This window comes from Dryobates pubescens, chromosome 1 (genome assembly GCF_014839835.1).
Source record: "Dryobates pubescens isolate bDryPub1 chromosome 1, bDryPub1.pri, whole genome shotgun sequence".
Classification (NCBI taxonomy): Eukaryota; Metazoa; Chordata; class Aves; order Piciformes; family Picidae; genus Dryobates; species Dryobates pubescens.
The window spans coordinates 65,961,749-65,974,171 of NC_071612.1; the positions used below are offsets into that span (position 1 = coordinate 65,961,749).

General features: G+C 61.4%; 1 protein-coding gene across 1 annotated transcript; it reads left to right on the forward strand.

The window, feature by feature from the left end:
* Nucleotides 1-2,747: 2,747 nt before the first annotated feature.
* Nucleotides 2,748-8,881, forward strand: LOC128899885 (maestro heat-like repeat-containing protein family member 6). The gene is made up of 18 exons (XM_054179653.1): nucleotides 2,748-2,762; nucleotides 2,921-3,104; nucleotides 3,375-3,481; nucleotides 3,747-3,896; nucleotides 4,090-4,512; nucleotides 4,655-4,830; nucleotides 4,919-5,056; nucleotides 5,236-5,350; nucleotides 5,544-5,681; nucleotides 5,934-6,110; nucleotides 6,408-6,563; nucleotides 6,884-7,111; nucleotides 7,302-7,404; nucleotides 7,673-7,726; nucleotides 7,982-8,097; nucleotides 8,265-8,315; nucleotides 8,672-8,751; nucleotides 8,851-8,881. Exons 1-18 carry the CDS (start codon nucleotides 2,748-2,750, stop codon nucleotides 8,879-8,881), a joined length of 2,442 nt encoding a protein of 813 aa, XP_054035628.1.
* Nucleotides 8,882-12,423: the final 3,542 nt, after the last annotated feature.

Sequence of the window (12,423 nt, forward strand, 5' to 3'; positions counted from 1 at the left end):
GAGCCTGAACACTCAAAGTTTCAAGACAAAAGCGGGGTCTCTTTAGAGCATCCCCAGGACAGGCATTCCCGAGCCCGTCCCTCCCAGGCAGCTGCTACCCAGGCACGGCCAAGGACGGGGTCTTGGGACACCCCAACCATAACCGGGGAGCCCAAACCAATCAGCACACAGCCAGGGGCTCGACCAATCGGCACACAGCCAGGGGCCCCAAGCCAATCAGCACGCAGCCAGGGGCCCGGGCCAGCCCCGGCGGTTGACCGTAACCTGGGCAACCGACAGACTCAGTCGTTGAGCCCTGTGGCTGCAGCTGAGTGCGAGGAGCGCTGTTCCTATCGCTGTGTACTTTGGAGTCCCGTTGGCTTTCTGTGTCATCCAGCCCTGCCTGCACAGTCTCCGGGAGGACGGTGTTAGGACAGGCTAGTAGTGAGGAGTCTCTTGAGGGAGACACCTCTGCCCGCTGCCCCTGGCAGTGGGCGCCCTGCCTAGTGCAGGGTCCCTTTCACCCCTTTGCTCCCTCCCTCCTTCTCTCCCTGCCTTCCTCTCCCTCTGTCTCTCTCGCAGGATGGCAGAGAGACCCCCCGGCACTCCCCGGCAGGCCTGGGTGGAGAAGGATGAAGCCATCCTAACTCCCACCTCTGCAACACAGCCCAGCGAGGTGTGTGAGTTGCAGCCTCTGCAGGCAGGTGAGTGTGTGGGCGCTGCAGGCAGGGGCTGCCCAGCCTGTCCTCATGGCCGGGCACACCAGGATCCCCTTCCCGTGCCACCCTTGTCCCTGGGGTGCACAGGGGACGCCGGTGCCCTGGCCATCAGCAAGGGCTGAGGAACACCCCCAGGAGCTAGACGGAGGGCTTGGCTCTGGTCCTCACCTGGCCCCCACCCCTGCCTCTTCTCTCCTGGCCAGATCCATCCTGCTCCACTTGGGCTATGCCAAGGGAGGATGAGAGCACCCTGAAAGCCATCCTAGGCTTCATCAGGTGTAGACCAGAGGTATTGTGGCCACTTCTGCAAGGCTGTGCCCATGTCTCCTGGCCAGTCTTTCTGCCCCTGTCCTGAGCTCAAAGGTGCCAGGGCTGTGCTGAGCACCTCCACTGGCTGTCTCTCCCTACTGACACTGCCTGTCTTCCTGTCCCTCGCTGGCTGGCAGCATCTGGACCAGAAGCTGATCTTTCTGGACTCTCTCCGCACCTTCTGTGTGGACCCCACACTGCAAGGAGTGTTGCACTTCTTCCAGGAGGAGGTGATCATGACCATTCAGGTAAGGGGCCAGACAGGCTAAAGCAGGGGCAGAGGCCTTGGGCTAGGAGAGGGCTCAACTGGACAGCTGTGTGTGGAAGAGAGCTGCTCCAGGTCTTCATCCTTGGAGGTGCTCCAATGCCACCTAGGTGGCCCAGCTGGAGACTAAGCTTGGACCCCGCAATGTCCGCAGGCCCCCTGGCCAGCCGGTGGCTCTATGGTTGGTATCACCCTTCCTGCCATGGGGCTTGGCACCCCTGAGTGCTGGGTGGGGGTAACGTGGCCTCTGTCAGCCCTGCAAGAGCTTGCTGGCTTGAAAGAACCTGCCCTGCTCCACCCTGTCTCATCTTGCTGTGCTTCCTAGTGGCTGCTGCAGGAGGAGCCCATTGACTGCCTGGACACCGCGGTGCGGCAGCAAGCCATGCTGGCCATGGCCACCATGAGGTACGTGCCACAGGCCCCAGCCTGTCCTCCCCCCAGTTCCAGGTGGCCCTCACAGCACCCCTAGGGTTCACACCCAGGGTCTGGCCCCTCCTTGCTGAGTCTGAAGAGCATCTCTCTGTCCCTGCAGTAGAGCCAGGCTGCTTCAGCAAGACAAGTACAGCATCCTGCAGGCCTGCTTCAAGAGCGTCTTCAGCCTGCCTCCACAGCACAGCCAGGGCTCTGCGGCTTTCCTCTACTCCAAGGTGTGCCATGGGGGGAAACATGGGGACCTCCTCTGCCCCAAGGCCCCTTTCTGGACACCACGGAGCCACGGCTGACACCCCCAGCCTTCCAGGGCTGTCCTCAAGACTTTTTACCCCTTGCAGACCCTGTCTGCGATGGACAGCATGTTGCAGGCACTGGTCTGCAGCGCTGGCACCCTTGGCGGCGTGGAGCTGCAGAACATCTTGAAGGTCAGGCCTTGGGACAGGGGCCCCACAGGGAGTGACCACTGGCTTGAATGGTGTGGGTCTCCCCCTCCCAGTAGCACTTGGTACACGGCTGGGGGCAGGGGGCCACAGGCCATATCCCAGAGCCCTCAAGCGAGGGAGGGAGTCACCCCGTAAGTCTTGGGGTCCCTTTGGTGGGGGCAGAGAGACATATTTTGAAGGGAACTGGAAGGCAACAGAGGCAGCAGCAGGAGCAGGATGGGATGATCTGCCTGCTGGAGCCAGTTGCTGCAAAGAGCAAGGACACGAGCACCATGCCAGCCACTGCCCCTCAGCAGGTCTGGTCATGCCGTTATGTGCCATGCCACCTTCCTGGCACCCCAGAAGCTTTTCTCTTCCCAGGTGCTGCTGCCCTACACCTGTTCCCAGCTGCCAGAGGTGCAGAAGAGAGCCATGGCACAGATCGCTAGGCTGCTCAACTTCATCAACAACTCCTCAGGGCTGGAGGTACTGAGTTCCTGCTCTGGGCATCCCCCGTGCCCTAGCCCTGTGCCTCTGAGCTCCAGGACACTCAAGGGAAGCTGGGCACACAGGCAGCAGCTGTCTGGGGGCTGGGGCCTTGTCCCTGCCCCTGTCCTGCTCATGTTCTCTCCCAGGGCATGGCAGGGCAGAGCAGGACTGCCCCAGGCACAGGCAGAAGCCTGGCTCTGGCAGCCCTGACCTGCTCTGGGCTGCTGCCCCGCTGCTCTGGGACTAGCTGGGACTTCCTTTCTGCCCAGGCTCCACTTCTGCCCATCCTCTCTCTCTTCCCCCAGGTCTGCCCCTGTTTTGCACAGAGGAAGATCCTCAGACATGAGTGCCCCAAGATCCAGAAGTTTGGTCTGCTGGGGAAGCTGGTGGGGCAGCTCACCCTCTCCTGCACCTGCAAGGACAAGGAGACCTCCTGCGAGGCTGCAGAAGCTCTCTATGAACTGCACATCTTCGTCCTGCAGCAGACAAGTAAGAGAAGCTGTGTTGGGATGGGCTGCCCCAGGACATTGCAGCCAGGGCTCACTCTCCTTGGAGAGAGGGAGAAAGCCTGATGCAGCCTGAACAGCCATTGCCCCTGGCCCCTGCCCACAGCAGTCCTGGGCCCTCCCTGGCTATCTGCTCCCCAGACCTGTCCGGGTGCTCTCTTGCTTTGCCAGTGACTTTTCTGTCCAACCATCTCAGGCTGCACCTCCCACCCCGCACTCCCTTTCTGAGCACCCCACTTTTGCTGCTTCCCAGGCAAGGTGGAGTGGATGGATTACAGTGGGCAGCTGCAGCCTCTGGTGGGCTCACAGAAGCAGTCTTGGATGTTCTTCAGGGAGAATCGTGCCAGGAGACTCTTCTCGGTAAGCAGTGCCCACGGCTCCTGGCCAGGGTGTCAGTGTGGCTGAAGGGACACCTGAGGTTTGGGGCTGAACAGGGCTCTCGCTGCTCCTCAGCAAGGGGCTAGGCAAAGGCCCCCAGCGAGCTCCTGTTTCCCTCAGGACCCTGAGCCCTGCCATCGGTCTCCTCCCCAGCACAGCAAGGCTCTGCATCTCCCTCTCGCTGCACAGCTGAGATACTCTGAGAGACAGGCTGTAGGTGACAATTCTTCTCTCCTTCACCCCACAGATGTTCACAGAATGCCTCCAGCCCTCCAGCCGGGCAGAGATCATCCTCATGGCCATCGCGGCCATGGAGCCCACAAGCGGCTACAATGTCAGCGTGGCTGCCCACATGGTCAGCAGCCTTGTGGTGGACTCTTCCTTCCTGCCAGGAACGGTAAGTAGCCCATGGGTGGCATGGCTGCTTCCCCAGGGGACCACTCCTTCCCCTGCTCTGCTCCTGGCCGGCACTGACACTGGCTCGAGCCTGCATACTGCAATGGCAACAGAAGCAGCTCCCAGTGGGAGCTGTGGGAACAGCCATGCTCACCCTGCTGGCGTCTCCACTCCCACCCCTGTCTCCCCTCCAGGTGAGGAAGATTGTGAGTGCCATCTACAGAAAGCTGCCTTCCATCAAGGCACTGGTAGCCCTCAAGAGCCTGGACAGAGCCCTGCTGGCGCTGATGGACCAAGACCCCAGAGCGGTGGTGGCCACTCTCTTGCACTTCTCACAAAGGAGCAGCAGGTATGGGCCTCAGCAGCCTTTGGGGCTTCTCTCCCACTGGCAGTGGGGCCCCGAGACCATCCTGAGGGACTTCAGCCTGGCCACCCTTCACGGTGTCCCTGCTGACAGAGCCCTGTGTCCCTTCAGGGCTGCCAGCACTATGTGGAACGTGGTGCTCTCCAAGCCCCAGACCAGGGAGAAGGTGCTGCAGGAGCTGGTCAGAGTGATGATGGACAGGTCGCAGCGCAAGACCTGCATCGAGACCGACCCACGCCTCTTCTGCATGGCTGTGAGTTGCTGCGTGAGGCCTTGCTGACCTTCCAGGGCTGCTCTCAGCTGTCCAGGCCCCCTAACTGCCCTCCCCTGCCCACCCCAGGCCCTGACCTCCCCCTGGCTGCAGCAATATCCTCTTGTCTGGGTGTTTTCTGCAGGCCATCAAGATCGTAGGCAAGATCGTCCTGCAGCCCACCTGCCAGCAGGAGGTGAAGGCAATTTTCCCCCAGCTTTTCCTGGCACTGCTTTTCCAAGTGTCATTCACCACTGAGCTGATGCCTGCGGAGGTGCTGATGTGGTGGGACAACCAACAGGAGCAGTGCACTCCTATCAGGTGCTCCATCCCTGTCCTCTCAGCCCTGACAGCCACTCACAGCCAGTCCAGGGGGCCAGGTGGGAGCTAAGCGTTTCTCCTTGTGCAGGTCTGCCGTGCAGTCCATGAGAGTGCTGCTCTGCAGCATGGGCTTGGAGAGCCAGGTGCTGGCCATCCAGGAACAGGGGGGCTGGGACGCCCTGCTCAGAGCCAAGACCCACCTCATGGGAGTGCGCATCGTGGCCAGGTCAGAGCCTCTTCTCCCCGCTCCTGGGGGACCGGGCAGCCCACGCTGCCATCCCCTGCCTTGAGGCTGATGGCAGGGCAATGCCCATTGCTCAGAGTGGTGCTGCAGGCTGGAGATGTCCAGACTGGTGCACATCCCAAAGAGATCTACCTGCCCAATCTCCTCCTTTCCTCTGCCAGGGAGATGATGGAGATGCCAACGCTCCTGCGCTCCACCTTCTTCTGCCAGCTGGCAGAGATCCTCAGCGGGAAGGACCCGAGCTGTGAGATGATTGCCATGGTCTTCTTCACTGAGGTGAGCCTGATGGCATTGGTTGCAAGCTGCATCTGACACAGCTCTCCCAGACCCAGTGCTGTGGGGCATGGGGGCTCTGTGCAGTTCCTGCAGTCTCCATCTGGACTTGGTCTTGCCCTTGGTGTCCTTGGCCTGAGATGACGCTTGGAGCCAGCAGGGCACCTTGCCACAGCTGCCACTCTGTGTGTTTCAGACAGTGGAGTGCTCTGACTGTGAGGAGGAGCTGCAACGTGCCCTGAAAATCCTGGCCATGTCTCTGCAGAGCCAGTGCCTGGGGATGCCCAGCCTGGTGCTCAGAGCCATCCTCAGGCTCACCCAGAGGCCCGACACAGTGAGTAGGGGTCAGGCGGGACAGCAGCCCCGAGCCGAGCGGTGGCAGCCACAGGGCTAGCAAGGAGCGGGCCTTGCAGCTCCTCCTCCTCCTCCTCCATGCCCTGCTCCTGCATTGGCCGCCCTGGTGAGCCAGGTCTGGCGGGGCCTTGCCCTCCATAACCCGCGCTGTCTGCCAAGCACTACGTGCAGAGGGTTTGTGCCCCTGCCACGGGTCGCTGCTTCACTGAAGGAGGTGGCATGTCTCACACAGGCAAGGAAAACCCTCGTCCTGCTGCCACTCGTCCTGGAGCGGCTGCGGGATGACGACGGCGCCAGCAGCGCCGCAGCCCTGCCCGTGCTCGCCGCCATGCTGCGGCTGCTTGAGGGGAGGAGGCTCAACCTCGCCGCCCTGGAGCTGGCTGACAAGCTCTGGCCCCTCTTTGGCAACGTAAGTCTGAGGAGAGCCCTGTGCCCCCTCACCGGGCACTTCCATTCGTGTCTCCCACCACAGCTCCTGTGCTCTGCCCCACAGCCCCCACACCCTAGTGCTGCCCTCAGCTGCATCCCAAACGCCCCACATGGACTCAGCCCACTTTGGCGTCAGGGACGCTGGTGGCAGGCCAGCAGCACCTCCCTCCCTTTTGCAGCAGGGCTGCCTGTGGCTGCTTTGGGGATGTCCATCTCTGTGCCAGCCCCTTCCTCCACATCAGACTGGGCCTGAGATCCTCCTCCCCTCCTCCCCCAGGAGTCGGACACTGTGCGGGAGCTCTCCATCCGTCTCTTCCGAGATGCGATGAGGCTCGTGGCGCGCCAAGGGAAGGAAAAGATGAAGAAGGTGGTGTGCAACAGCCTGCTGCCACTGCTCTTCCACCTGCACGACGAGAGCAAGAGTGTGGCCCAGGTGGGATTCCCAACCCAGCTGCTCCTTCAGCCAGGGCAGTCCTGACACTGGACCCTTCAAACGCGTGTCACCGTGAGGTCTAGCTTGCTGCATCTGTAGCACCGGGCAGAGTCCCCTCTCCTTGCCCCCTGCTTCATTTGTCCTCCCTCTGCCTTCCTTGACACAGCCCCTGGCATGGGTCCTTGAAGCCCCAGGAACTGAGCTGTGGATCTAAGGGAGCCTGGGGCCACCAGGGCCAAAAATGTTAAAGCCCTAACTGGCTTCCAGTCAGAGAGAGTTGCTGCCCTTTTCTTCCTCTGGGGTGCTGAACTTGGTGGCAGCATCAGTCCCCAGCCGGTGCATCTTCCCCAGATGGCCCAGGACAGGCGGCTCTGAGCCCTGCCAAGAGAGGGGGCACCGGGTCCTGCGCCCCTGCTAATGGTGGTGGCATCTCTGCTGCTCTCCAGGCCTCCCAGGAAGCTCTCCGCAGCGCTGGCCACTTCCTGAACTGGAGGAGGCTGGCACAGCTGGCTGGGACTCAGCAGGCATGGAGCATCCGCGAGCGCTTGGTAAGCACAGTCCCAAAGACCCTGGGATCTTCCCTGGGCAAGCCCTGCCACCAGCACGGCATCCGCATTCCTGAGGAGTCCTCTGCTCCTTCTCAACCCCAGTGCCACCTGGCAGGCAGCTGGGCTGGGGAAACTGACCTGACTGTCGGGGCAGCTCTGTGCAAACCCTGCACCCTACTCCTGTCTGCAGCTGTCCAAGAACAGGAGCAGGGCCAAGGACTACCTGCACCAGAGCCAGAGCTACCTGCGGAACCCTCAGGAGGCCCTGCGGCTGGAGGCTGTGAGGTTCATTGGTGAGCCACAATCCCCAGGGTCCCTCCCCCCTCTCCCAGCATCCCTGTGTTCTGCCACAGACCCTCTGGGGCACCCCTTCACCCCCTCCCAGCCCTGCCTGCACAGTTGGGGCTGGCAGCCATCTCATCCATCCCTCCCCGGTGCTGCCCTCGGGGGTCAGCCCTCCCCAGGGAGCTGTGTGGCTCTATGGGCTGGCTGGTGGGGTCCCCAGTGGACTACGGGGTCCCTGACAGGCAGGGGGGTCCCTGACATGTTTTGTCCCCTCAGGCCTCATCGGAAGACTGATGGATGAACGGGAGGACATGGAGCATGTCAGAGAGGGTGAGTGAGGGCGGTGGGGATGAGGAAGCGCCCTGGCACAGAGATCCGCCCTAGCCGGGCTAAGGGAGGGTCAGCTCCCATCTGGCCTCTGCGGGGAGCGTGTGTTTCTGGAGGGGGCTATTCTTGACCAGAAGCCTCCAGCCCAGCCACCTGTCCCCTGGCTCCCTCTTGGCCCAGGGAATCCTGGGCTGCAACGTGCAGTTCCCGGTGGGGACACAGGGTTGTCACCTCACCTCTGACGCTTTGCTCCCACAGTCCTTGAAGATGCGAGGATAGATGACAGCCCCCTGGTCTCCTCCCTGCTGACTCAGACCATCCTTATCCTTGGACAAACAAGTTCGGAAGCCCAAAAGCTGCTTTCCAGGAGAAACGTGCCAGGAGACTCTTCTCGGTAAGCAGTGAGTTGCTGCGTGAGGCCTTGCTGACCTTCCTGGGCTCTCTCAGCTGTCCAGGCCCCCTACTGCCCTCCCCTGCCCAGCCCAGGCCCTGACCTCCCCCGGGCTGCAGCAATATCCTCTTGCCTGGGTGTTTTCTGCAGGCCATCAAGATCGTAGGCAAGATCGTCCTGCAGCCCGCCTGCCAGCAGGAGGTGAAGGCAATTTTCCCCCAGCTTTTCCTGGCACTGCTTTTCCAAGTGTCATTCACTGTGGAGCTGATGCTATTCGAGGTGCTGATGTGGTGGGACAACCAACAGAAGCAGTTCACTCCTAACAGGTGCTCCATCCCTGTCCTGGCCCTGCTGGAGACTGAGCTTGGACCCCACAATGTCTGCAGGTCCCTTGGCCAGCCGGTGGCTCTGTGGTTGGTATCACCCTTCCTGCCATGGGGCTTGGCACCCCTGAGTGCTGGGTGGGGGTAACGTGGCCTCTGCCAGCCCTGCAAGAGCTTGCTGGCTTGAAAGAACCTGCCCTGCTCCACCCTGTCTCATCTTGCTGTGCTTCCTAGTGGCTGCTGCAGGAGGAGCCCATTGACTGCCTGGACACCGCGGTGCGGCAGCAAGCCATGCTGGCCACGGCCACCATGAGGTACGTGCCACAGGCCCCAGCCTGTCCTCCCCCCAGTTCCAGGTGGCCCTCACAGCACCCCTAGGGTTCACACCCAGGGTCTGGCCCCTCCTTGCTGAGTCTGAAGAGCATCTCTCTGTCCCTGCAGTAGAGCCAGGCTGCTTCAGCAAGACAAGTACAGCATCCTGCAGGCCTGCTTCAAGAGCGTCTTCAGCCTGCCTCCACAGCACAGCCGGGGCTCTGCGGCTTTCCTCTACTCCAAGGTGTGCCATGGGGGGAAACATGGGGACCTCCTCTGCCCCAAGGCCCCTTTCTGGACACCACGGAGCCACGGCTGACCCCCCCAGCCTTCCAGGGCTGTCCTCAAGACTTTTTACCCCTTGCAGACCCTGTCTGCGATGGACAGCATGTTGCAGGCACTGGTCTGCAGCGCTGGCACCCTTGGCGGCGTGGAGCTCCAAAACATCTTGAAGGTCAGGCCTTGGGACAGGGGCCCCACAGGGAGTGACCACTGGCTTGAATGGTGTGGGTCTCCCCCTCCCAGTAGCACTTGGTACACGGCTGGGGGCAGGGGGCCACAGGCCATATCCCAGAGCCCTCAAGCGAGGGAGGGAGTCACCCCGTAAGTCTTGGGGTCCCTTTGGTGGGGGCAGAGAGACATATTTTGAAGGGAACTGGAAGGCAACAGAGGCAGCAGCAGGAGCAGGATGGGATGATCTGCCTGCTGGAGCCAGTTGCTGCAAAGAGCAAGGACACGAGCACCATGCCAGCCACTGCCCCTCAGCAAGTCTGGTCATGCCGTTATGTGCCATGCCACCTTCCTGGCACCCCAGAAGCTTTTCTCTTCCCAGGTGCTGCTGCCCTACACCTGTTCCCAGCTGCCAGAGGTGCAGAAGAGAGCCATGGCACAGATCGCTAGGCTGCTCAACTTCATCAACAACTCCTCAGGGCTGGAGGTACTGAGTTCCTGCTCTGGGCATCCCCCGTGCCCTAGCCCTGTGCCTCTGAGCTCCAGGACACTCAAGGGAAGCTGGGCACACAGGCAGCAGCTGTCTGGGGGCTGGGGCCTTGTCCCTGCCCCTGTCCTGCTCATGTTCTCTCCCAGGGCATGGCAGGGCAGAGCAGGACTGCCCCAGGCACAGGCAGAAGCCTGGCTCTGGCAGCCCTGACCTGCTCTGGGCTGCTGCCCCGCTGCTCTGGGACTAGCTGGGACTTCCTTTCTGCCCAGGCTCCACTTCTGCCCATCCTCTCTCTCTTCCCCCAGATCTGCCCCTGTTTTGCACAGAGGAAGATCCTCAGACATGAGTGCCCCAAGATCCAGAAGTTTGGTCTGCTGGGGAAGCTGGTGGGGCAGCTCACCCTCTCCTGCACCTGCAAGGACAAGGAGACCTCCTGCGAGGCTGCAGAAGCTCTCTATGAACTGCACATCTTCGTCCTGCAGCAGACAAGTAAGAGAAGCTGTGTTGGGATGGGCTGCCCCAGGACATTGCAGCCAGGGCTCACTCTCCTTGGAGAGAGGGAGAAAGCCTGATGCAGCCTGAACAGCCATTGCCCCTGGCCCCTGCCCACAGCAGTCCTGGGCCCTCCCTGGCTATCTGCTCCCCAGACCTGTCCGGGTGCTCTCTTGCTTTGCCAGTGACTTTTCTGTCCAACCATCTCAGGCTGCACCTCCCACCCCGCACTCCCTTTCTGAGCACCCCACTTTTGCTGCTTCCCAGGCAAGGTGGAGTGGATGGATTACAGTGGGCAGCTGCAGCCTCTGGTGGGCTCACAGAAGCAGTCTTGGATGTTCTTCAGGGAGAATCGTGCCAGGAGACTCTTCTCGGTAAGCAGTGCCCACGGCTCCTGGCCAGGGTGTCAGTGTGGCTGAAGGGACACCTGAGGTTTGGGGCTGAACAGGGCTCTCGCTGCTCCTCAGCAAGGGGCTAGGCAAAGGCCCCCAGCGAGCTCCTGTTTCCCTCAGGACCCTGAGCCCTGCCATCGGTGTCCTCCCCAGCACAGCAAGGCTCTGCATCTCCCTCTCGCTGCACAGCTGAGATACTCTGAGAGACAGGCTGTAGGTGACAATTCTTCTCTCCTTCACCCCACAGATGTTCACAGAATGCCTCCAGCCCTCCGGCCGGGCAGAGATCATCCTCATGGCCATCGCGGCCATGGAGCCCACAAGCGGCTACAATGTCAGCGTGGCTGCCCACATGGTCAGCAGCCTTGTGGTGGACTCTTCCTTCCTGCCAGGAACGGTGAGTAGCCCATGGGTGGCATGGCTGCTTCCCCAGGGGACCATTCCTTCCCCTGCTCTGCTCCTGGCTGGCACTGACACTGGCTCGAGCCTGCATACTGCAATGGCAACAGAAGCAGCTCCCAGTGGGAGCTGTGGGAACAGCCATGCTCACCCTGCTGGCGTCTCCACTCCCACCCCTGTCTCCCCTCCAGGTGAGGAAGATTGTGAGTGCCATCTACAGAAAGCTGCCTTCCATCAAGGCACTGGTAGCCCTCAAGAGCCTGGACAGAGCCCTGCTGGCGCTGATGGACCAAGACCCCAGAGCGGTGGTGGCCACTCTCTTGCACTTCTCACAAAGGAGCAGCAGGTATGGGCCTCAGCAGCCTTTGGGGCTTCTCTCCCACTGGCAGTGGGGCCCCGAGACCATCCTGAGGGACTTCAGCCTGGCCACCCTTCACGGTGTCCCTGCTGACAGAGCCCTGTGTCCCTTCAGGGCTGCCAGCACTATGTGGAACGTGGTGCTCTCCAAGCCCCAGACCAGGGAGAAGGTGCTGCAGGAGCTGGTCAGAGTGATGATGGACAGGTCGCAGCGCAAGACCTGCATCGAGACCGACCCACGCCTCTTCTGCATGGCTGTGAGTTGCTGCATGAGGCCCTGCTGACCTTCCAGGGCTGCTCTCCGCTGTCCAGGCCCCCTACTGCCCTTCCCTGCCCATCCCAGGCCTTGAACATCCTGTCAGGATGACGACAGCTCCAGCACCCATGCAGCCCTGCCCATGCTCGCCGACATGCTGCGGCTGCTGGAGGGGAGGAGGCTCAGCCTCAGTGCCCTGTAGGTGACTAACAATCTCTGGCCACTCTTCGGCGATGTAAGTCTGGGCGGAACCCTGTGCGCCCCCGGCGCAGGGCTGGTAGTACAGGCTGCCTGTCACAAAGCCTTCTAGGGACACGGGCAGGGGTGGGAACGGAGCTTCCCTCTGCTCTTTACTACTTTCCCCAGCACCCTCCCGTTTTCCCCTCACCACCTGCGGGGCTGCGCGGCAGCCACTGTCCTATCGAAACCTCCCGTAGTGTAATTTGAGGCCATTTCGTCTTGTCGTAGAATTGTGGAGTGGTTTGGGTTGCAAGGGACCTCCGAGGTCATCTAGTCCAACTGCCCAGCAGTGTGCAGGGGCATCCTCCATTAGATGAGGTTGCTCAGAGCCTTGAATATGCCCAATGATGGGGCCTCAGCTACGTCCCTGGAGAGCCTGTTCCAGTGTTCCATCACTTTCAGGGTGAAGAATTTCCTCCTCATATCCTGTCTAAATCTAATCTCAAACCATTGTCCCTTACCCCTGGCTTTTGGAAACAGTACCTCTGCAGCCTTCTCGTAGGCACTCGTCAGGTACTGGGAGGACACTCTTAGGTTACCCTGGAGCCTTCTCCAGGCTGAAAGCCCCAGCTCCCTCACCTTGGCCTCATCATGGCAG